We start from the raw sequence: 9,228 nt of genomic DNA on the forward strand, positions 1-9,228 counted from the left end.
GCCGCCCCTTAAAGGTCCGCGCGTCAATTCCGCGGGGCTGGGAGCGCCCTTGGGGTCCCGAGCGGAGGGCGTGTCGTCCCCGCTAAAGCCTCGCTGGCCTGGCCGCATCAGACCTCGCCACGCAATCTCATTTCTCCGCCAGCTTCGGCCTGGTCTGGGTCCCCACCCTGGTTGCAGACACCTGTGCGCCTTGCAAGTGAGAGAGGTCTTGGGGACCCTGTTCCCCGGCTAGAATTGATCCGGCGTCCTCTTCCCTCTCCCCGGGTTTCGGATCTCAGTTGTCCGATCAGCTAGGCGTAGAGTGAGTCCCGTAGGACGTACGCTGGGGACTGGGGCGGGAGGGCAGCTGCCCCTCCCCGCCCCCCTCCGGGAAGTCCAACTGGTGGGAGGAGGTGCTCGGGGAGGCGGGGCTCCTCGAAGTGCCACGGGGAAAGCCGAGAAGCCGAGATCCCCCGAGCCACATCCCACTTAGCAGATCCGGACGCGAGCCCCGGCCACGGTGGCGCTCTCCACCAGATGGCTCACCCGCGCCCAGATCCAGAACCAGAGATGGAGTCGGTGTTCCCGCGGGAGGTCGGGCTCTTCGCCGACTCTTACTCCGAGAAGAGTCGGTTCCGTTTCTGTGGACACGTGTTAAACATCACGCAAAACTTCGGGTCCCGCCTGGGGGTGGCAGCGCGCGTGTGGGACGCGGTGAGGAGGGGGCCGGGCCACGTGGCTCTTGTGCGAGGGTCCGCGGGAGGTCCAGACGTTGGACTCCTCGTTCCCATTGGAGCCATTCATTCTTTCAAACGGTCTTTCTCTTTTTCTCTCTATAGGCTCTGAGTCTCTGCAACTATTTCGAGAGTGAAAATGTGGATTTCCGAGGCAAGAAAGTGATTGAACTGGGCGCTGGCACGGGCATCGTGGGCATTTTGGCCGCCCTTCAAGGTGCGTGAGGCTCGCACGAGGGTGGGGTTGGGAGGAGGAGGGTGGGGAGTGGGGGACGGGTGTGGGAAAACGGGCACGTCTTGGGTTTTCTTTTCTGTCTCGTTTGTTCTGTGTGCCAGACAGCCCTGATTCATCCGTCTTAGAAACCCAAGTAGGTCGATTTGGGACAGGAAATAAAAATCAAACAGGTTCTAGCAGAAGCAAGTGTTTCTACTGCTTTGCACTTAGCGATTTCATAGAAAACACTGTTCACTTATAATCTTTGCTTTGGGCAGGAACTTCTGCCAAAATGCACATATGGGAGCACTCTATAGGAGCCAGCCACCTGTATGTATCAACCTTCATCAGTTTTTAGAACTTTATTGTGAACATATGTTAGATTCTTTAGATTTTGACTGCTTGGGAGGAACAGACTTAAGGGATTCTGAGAGCTCAGGTGTGTTGATGGGATATGGGATAGAAATTACACTTGGGAAAGGAAAAGGTCAAAAAAATTGTTTTTATTTTTCCCACAACCAAAAACTAAAAAGGAAACAGTTCCTAAGGTCATAGTCAAAAGCACAGACAAGACTCACACTCATGACATTGCTTTCAGATGCCAACTCCCTAGGAATGAAAACTCACATGTTCCTTGCTCACACAACTAAGTCACATTCAGAGATGACTTCTGGGGGTTTTCATTCTCTTTGCTCAACCCATATGTATTTGGAGGTCAGCCACGCCAAGAGTCGTGCTAGGAATTGGGATGCAGTGGTGAGTTAAGCCCCTCTCCCAGTGGAGCTTGTGACCTGGTGGGAGGTATTAGGGTGTAGGAACTGTGACGAGGCCCCCAGCAGAGTCTGTAGACATGCTCAGGACAGTTTCCCTCGGCCTCCCGGAAACCATCAGGGAGAATCTGTGTCAGACAAGGAGGTGAGTAGCGTGAGCACCAGCTCCTTAAGAACTGAGGGAAGGTCAAAAGCATTTTCCTGGGAGAGTGAGACCTGGGTGAGTGATTTTGTTCTGCTGAAATGAGACAAAAGGCCTGTGATGCGGACAGAATATCTTCTCTTCTAAATCTTATATCTGGGTGTCGCCTCTTTCCTCGCTTTTCCTCCTTACACTTCTGCCATCAGCCAGGCCTGTGAATCCCTTGTCCGTAATACAGCCTCTACAACTTTTTCTTCTCATCATCTCTAATCCAGGCCTCTGTCATCTCTCCTGGATTTCATACATGCTGTCAGGCTTCCCCTTGGGGAAGTTAGACACGCCCAAACTGGACCTGTGATCTTTTCCCACCAAACCTGTTTCTTCCTTACACCTTTCCTATCCCAGTGAGTCAAAACCACCCTGTATATGGGAAGCCTAGACCTTTAATACGTTTCTTCTCACCCCCGTATCCATCATTCAGGTCCTATGGATTCCAGTTCCATAACATCTCTTGAATCTCTTCATCTTTTTCCACATACAAGGAAGGGTTCCCAGGCCTTGCTCCCCCTCCCCCCATCTGTCTGGACTGCTATGACCTGTCAAATCATGCTTCTGGCTTTGACTGGGCTTTGACTGCGTTTCCCCAACTCATTCACTCATTCACACAGCAGTCAGACTGAGCTTTTTTTTTTTGGCTTTTTGGGTCACATCAGGCGATGCACAGGGGTTACTCCTGGCTTTGCACTCAGGAGTTACTCCTGGCGGTGTTCAGGGGACCATATGGGATGCTGGGAATCGAACCCGGGTTGGCCGCGTGCAAGGCAAACGCCCTACCCACTGTGCTATCATTCCAGCCCCCAGACTCAGCTTTTGAATCTGCAACAGTAACTCCTCTCTTCTTCCTGCCCGGCCCCTCCATTCACTAACTTTTTGGTTTCTGGAAAGAACCGGCCCCACCCTCTTCTGCTTGGCCTCTGAGGTTCTGCCTGGCTCTTGAGCCTCTTCCTGCGCCTCCCATCCTGCACAGCATGTGCTGCGGGGCTCCTTCTGTCAGTCCTCAAGCTTCTCTTGAGGTTCTTTCCTGGGGGCCTTCACACAGGCTGCATTTTGAGTCTGGAATCCTTGTATCACACACACGCTTAATGCACATGTGTCCTTCAGTTCCAGCACCCCTTCCCAGGGAAGGCCTCCTGGACTCTTGCCACGCTGACCCACTTGGGCCCTCTAGTATAGGCCTACCCCCCAGTAATACTTCCCCCCCCACCGCCTCCACTCACTGTGCTCTGAGGTCCCATTATACAGTATACATTTGTGGCCACTAATCTCAGGTGTGTCCTGAAGTGCTGTCCAGCTACTCTTATTTCATTTCCCTTATGAACTTACTCTTCTGCTCTCCTAAACATCTATTTTGTATCTTTTTTGTGGGGGGGTGGGGGGTAGGTGGGTGTGGGGTGTGGGGAGAGTCTTTCCAAGTGGTGCTCAGAGAGCCCACAGCCAACTCTGTTGATTCTTGGCCAACTAGGCTATCGAGTTGAATGCAGAGCCTAAGGATTCTGTGCTGCTCTGGGCCATGCAGTGCTTGGACAGTCAGACCACCCAGTGATGCTTAAGGATCTCCAGGGCCATACCTGGCAGTACTGGGGACCTTCAGGACTACTGGGAGGCTCTGGGGAAAGGCATGTGGTACCAGGGATCAAACTAGGGTTGGATGTTTTCAGGGCTTGTGTCCTAACTCCTATACTATCTCCCCAGCTTGCCCATGCCCACCCCCTATTTTTTGTTCTGTTGTTTTTGGGCCATACCTAGTGGTGTTTAAGGGATTTGACTCTTGACTCTGCTCAGGGATTACTTCTGGCAGGGCTCAGGATACCATATGGGATGCTGGAGATTGGAGTTGGCAAGATATAGTACCTGCTGTGCTATTTCTCTGCTGTTCTCTTCCCCTTCTGCGCTCTCTCTCTCTCTCTCTCTCTCTCTCTCTCTCTCTCTGTGTGTGTGTGTGTGTGTGAGAGTGTGTGCACATGCATACATGCTAGGGGCTACTCCTAACTCAGTGCTTAAGGGTCACTCCTGCTGATGCTGGGGCTCCAGCAGTTCTGGGGTCGAACTGGGGCTCCTGCATGCAAAGCATGTATGTGATACAGCCCTTGTCAGCCATCTCCCTAGCTGCTGCTTTGTACCTTCTTGTCCTTCAAGCCTGCGAATGCCTTCTCTCCTCTCTTTGCTCTCAGTCTATGACTTTATTCCGTCTGTTTTCTGATTCCTTTTGTTCTCTCTCTCTCTCCTGGGAATTGAGCCCAGGGTCTCACACATGCAAAGTAGGTGCTCTATAGCGGAACTATGTTTTTGGTTGCTTTTATTTTTTTGCCTCCTCTAGACACTCCTCTCTCACCTGTCTTCTCTGCATTATCAGCTTTTCATTTCCTGAGAACCATTCCTTATATATGCGAACTTATGGTATGTATAGTGTATATCAGTATTTTCTAATTTATCTTAGATAAAACAAAATAAAACCTCTTGATCTTGCATACCCCTCTAGTCATCATTCCATGTTTAAAATCTACTATTTATACACACACACACACACACACTACACACACCACACACACACACACACACACATATATATATATTGTTTTTTTTTGGCCACACCCAGTGGTGCTCAGGGCTTACTCATGGTTCTGTGCCCAGAGATCTCTCCTGGCTGTGCTGGGGGAACATTTGGGATGCCAGAGATTGAACCTGGGTTGGCCACGTGCAAGGCAAATGCCCTACCTGCTTTCCTATTACTCCGGTCCCTGTTCTGCTTTTATAACAAACCTCTGAGGACATCATTCTCACTGTGCAGTTCTTCTCTTCCTGTTGCTTCCTCAGTCCATTGCAGGTGAACCTGGCACGAACCCGACCCCAGATTGGTGCCTGATAGGGGGCCTCATTTCCAGTTTCCTCTTAGTGCAGGAGTCAGCGAGGAGCCCAGCCTCCCTGATAATGCCTCTGCAGCATATCATGTAGTATTTCGCCTTCCTTTTCTCTTTGACGTAGAATGAAGAAGGAACTTCCCTTTTTTTCCAGAGTACCATCCTTTGTGGTTTGTGTTCTCCTCCCTGGCACTCATCTGATCTGCTTTGTGGACTCCTTCACATCTTTACAGTTGGGGTTTGGAGTGCTGCACACCTTGGGGCAGTTCTTCACTTCTTGACTCTCTCATGCCCAAGCATCCCTTCATCGCTTTCAATGCCCTTTCTGTTTTTTGTTTGGGGGCCACACCCAGCAGTACCCAGAGGTTACTCCTGGCTCTGCACTCAGGTATTACTCCTGGCGGTGCTCCATGGGGGACCATATGGGATGCCGGGGATCGAACCTGGGTCAGCGATATGTAAGGCAAGTACCATTCCCGCTGTGTTATGGCTGTGGCCCTGCTCTCAATGACCTCTATGACTTCGCATTTCTCTCTCCAGCCTGGTCTCTGTCACTCCTGATCACTCGATAGCATCATGTGGTTGTCTGATGGCCATTCCTAACTTAGTGTGTCTGGAAACCAGCTCATGATGATCGTCTCCTCTTCCTCCTCCTCCTCCCTGGCGATGCTCGGGGCTTACTCCTGGCTCTGTGCAGGGATCATTCCTGACAGGGCTCTGGGGATTGTTGGCTGTGCGCAGGGCAAAGTTTTACCTCCTGTACTATCCCTCTGGCCTCCTGTTTCTCTTTCTAGAACAGTCATTGTCATTGTGACTAAATATTTTGCACTCCCTACTGGCTCCCTCTAGGATGACACTCAGGGAAGGCAGAGGGTCTCCTGCCTGCCAGTGTCTCCCTGGAACTTAGTAATAGCCCAGTACACGAGTTTATGGAATGAGGCTTTCTGGAATGCTGATCTTTCATCTTTACTCTTGATTTTGACTCTCACCTCTCCCCGTTGATTACTGTTTTGTTGTTTGTTTGTTTGTTTGGCGTGAGGGCTGCAGAGCTCAGGGGCTTCCTGGTTCTGTGCTCAGGAGTGATCCCTGGCAGTGTTCAGGGGATCATGTGTGGTGCAAAGGATCAAGCTGGGAACAGTCAAGTGAAAATCACCTGCCTTAACCCCTTTATTCTCTGGCTCTTTCTTGTACTTTTTTTTTTTTTGGAGGAGGTGGGGCTTAAGCAGTGGCAGTGCTCAGGGATTACTACTGGCTCTGTCTGTGCCCGGTGATCACTCCTGATGGGCTCAGGGGACCGTATGGGATACTAGAGATCAAACCCAGTTGGCCATGTGCAAAGCAAATGCCCTACTCACTGTACTTTTGCTCTGATCCCCTTGCTTCTATTTTGTGTTTGATTGTTTTCGACCACTCATGCTGTGCTCAGGGATTACTCCTGACTCTGCCCTCATGAATTACTCCTGGCGGTGCTCAGGGGACTAGATGGATGCTAGGGATTGAACCCGGGTCGGCTGTGTGCAAGACAAGCACCCTACCCACTGTACTATCTCTCCGGCCCCTCTGGCACCTTTACTTCTTATTTTTTTTTTTTTTTAGATTTTTATTAGTGAAACACCATGAGGTACAGTTGTAGATTTACAAATTTTTGTGCTTGGGTTTCAGTTATACACTGATCGAGTACCCATCCCTCCACCAGTGCCCATTCTCCACCACCACTGATCGCAGTATCCCTCCCACCCCCCGTCCTCCCCATTCCCCCCTGCCTCTGTGGCAGGACATTCCCTTTTATTCTCTCTCTCCTTTTGGGTGATGTGGTTTGCAAAAGAGGCATTGAGTGGCAATCATGTTCGGTCTAGAGTCTACTCTCAGCACGCATCTACCATCCTGGGAGGATCCTCCAACACCTTTTATTTGTCTGGCACCTTTACTTCTACTCTTAGAACTTTCTGTCTTCACCATTGAGCCTGAATCTCCCTCAAACCATTAACATTTTACATTAGCCTTCTGACCAACACTTCACTTTCTTTATCTGGTTTTGAGGCCACATCCAGCAGTGCTCCTGGCTCTGTGCTTGGGGAACTTTGGAGCTGGGGATCAAACTTGGGCCTCCTACATGTCTAGCATATGCTGGAGCCCGGTGAGCATCTCTCTAGCCTGTGACTGATACTGGTCCTCTTGCTTGCAGGGCCACTGAACATCTGCCTTCAGTATGCCACAACTCACCCCAGCAGGCTTTTGGTTCTGTTCTCTGCTTGGAATCTTCCCCTGACTCTGTGCTTCTTGCCCTTGACGTTCTCGCTGAGGTCACATCTCTTGGGAAGTCTTCCAGCTCCCTGCAGGCTGGCTGGTGTCGGGGAAGGTGGGTCCCAGCCAAGCTCCAGCTTTATTCCTGCCCCAGCTTCTGCTGACACCAAAGCGTTGTGTGTTGGGCCAAGAGGTTGAATATTAGCTCTGAGAGAATGTTGATGTTGTAGAATGTAGAGTAACGAGAGTGTCAGTGGGTGAGGTGGAACTCGGGGCAACCGGAAGGCAGAAGGTGGACATAAGGCTGACAGAGACACCGACCTCCAGGCCTGGCTATTTCCAGACTTTTGACCCAGACATGGAGACCACCAGGCCCTGTCCTTCTGACTCGCATTTTTCCTCCTTCCTTTCTCTCAGGGGGTAATGTTACCATCACTGACCTGCCCGTGGCCCTAGAGCAGATCCAGGGCAACGTCCAGGCCAATGTGCCGGCTGGAGGCCAGGCCCAGGTCTGCGCCTTGTCCTGGGGGATTGACCAGCATATCTTTCCCGGAGACTATGACCTGGTACTAGGGGCCGATATCGTATACCAGGAACCCACCTTCCCCCTGCTGCTGGGGACCCTCCAGCACCTGTGTGGGCCCCATGGCACCATCTATCTGGCTTCCAAGATGAGAGAGGAGCACAGGACAGAGAGCTTCTTCCAGCACCTTCTGCCCCAGCATTTCCAACTGGAGCTGGCTCACCGGGATGAGGATGAAAATGTCAACATCTATAGGGCCAGGCACAGGGAACCAAGACCTGCTTGACATCCACCTCCGATGCCACCGAACTGCTTGTCCCAGTGAAGAAACAATCATCCCTCCAAGGCCCCAAACATAAGGACCAAAGAGGATGGAATCCCGTTGCCCTTCTCCTTTCTCCTTCCGCCTTCAGTCCCTCAGATGCTCTTGGGCAGGGGAAGGGAGACATGTGTTTGCCAGAATCCCTGAGAACCTGAGATGCTCAGGCAGGTGGGAGGGTGTCCAGGCAATTCGGGGCCGGGGAGGGAGTGGGCTGTGAGCCAGGGTTCTAGAGAGACTCACCCATCATTTCCAGCTGGCTGTGGTCGGTTTGTACAGGGTGGAATCTTTGGCACTGCCAAATTCTACTGGGAAAAAAGCTTTAAGGGAAAGAAAGGGGCATTAACGATCCCTTCTGCATCACAGAACTCAGGCTTCTGCTTGGGGCCTGAGGAGAAGCCATAGATTCCCGTCCCCCTCCCACCACCAGCTTCTTGTTTCCAGAGAAATGCTGCGAACCCATGACTCCTTAAATTGGGAGGGGACAGCAGAGCCGTCCTTCGGGCTGTAGCTTCCTCACCTTCTCCAGTGCTGGAGCCCCAGTCACTAGGAACCAGGCTCCTCGTATTTTCTAGCTTCCCAAGTCCTGTCTGTTCTTTGTCCTAACGGACTTGCCTTCACTTTCCCCCCTTTTCCCGCTCTGGTACCTCTGACTTGGGCTCTCTGCTTCCTCCTTGGGCCACACGTCAGCTTCTCTGGACTCCTGGCCTACCTTCTCTCTCCTTCAAGCCATTCGCAAACTGTGAGCTTCCCCATCAGCTTAAATTAGCTTTTGCTTCCTGCAGAAGCAAGACTGCACTCCTCGGCATGGTACTTAGTCTACCTGGGGTGGTACTCAGGCTCCCCTTCAATTGCAGCTGCCCGTGCCTTCTTCCCTGCATTGCAGCCCCCGGACAACTGAGCAAAAGTTGTTACCTGATCCAGCCCAAGATTCCCTGACCTTTTTCCTCATTCTTTTTAATGATTTCCCACCCGGAAGGGCTATTTTTTTCTGCCCAAATCTTCATTACTTCATTACTCTTTCCCTCTTTCTTAAAACAACAACAACAACAACAAAACTTTTCCCGAGCTATCTGCTTCGATAGGATTTCTTTCTTTTTTAAGATGCTGCAACCATTTGGTGATCTTAAGGGACTTCCTTGGTCTGGGTATTCCCCATGATCTCACCATTATCCTGGAAGACAGGGCTGTGGTTTTCTCATCTCTAATTCCCCGAAGCCTAACTACAGCTCCTGGGTCACATGGATGTTCAACAAATAGTTCACTCATTCAACATATTTTTGTTGTTGTTTTGTTTTGGGATCACACCCGTCAGTGCTCAGCGTCTGCTCCTGGCTCTGGTGCTCAGGGGTCACTCATGGTAATGCCCAGAGGATCAATCATAT

The 9,228-nt window shown here is 51.3% G+C and overlaps 1 protein-coding gene across 1 annotated transcript; it reads left to right on the top strand.

Annotated features, from left to right (window-relative positions):
- The first annotated feature begins 494 nt into the window (after positions 1-494).
- On the top strand, positions 495-7,810 carry EEF1AKMT3 (EEF1A lysine methyltransferase 3). The gene is made up of 3 exons (XM_056117733.1): positions 495-693; positions 819-930; positions 7,419-7,810. Exons 1-3 carry the CDS (start codon positions 517-519, stop codon positions 7,808-7,810), a joined length of 681 nt encoding a protein of 226 aa, XP_055973708.1. The 5' UTR covers positions 495-516.
- The last annotated feature ends 1,418 nt before the right edge of the window (positions 7,811-9,228 follow it).

The sequence above is a fragment of the Sorex fumeus genome, unplaced genomic scaffold (genome assembly GCF_029834395.1).
Source record: "Sorex fumeus unplaced genomic scaffold, SorFum_2.1 ptg000035l, whole genome shotgun sequence".
NCBI classification, from domain to species: domain Eukaryota; kingdom Metazoa; phylum Chordata; class Mammalia; order Eulipotyphla; family Soricidae; genus Sorex; species Sorex fumeus.

Bases quoted from the DNA above. Each gene is read 5' to 3' on its own strand.
- EEF1AKMT3 (XM_056117733.1), top strand. From the start codon at position 517: ATGGCTCACCCGCGCCCAGATCCAGAACCAGAGATGGAGTCGGTGTTC. The intron at 694-818 runs GTGAGGAGGGGG...TTCTCTCTATAG, and splicing joins CAGCGCGCGTGTGGGACGCG to GCTCTGAGTCTCTGCAACTA. The intron at 931-7,418 runs GTGCGTGAGGCT...CCTTTCTCTCAG, and splicing joins CATTTTGGCCGCCCTTCAAG to GGGGTAATGTTACCATCACT.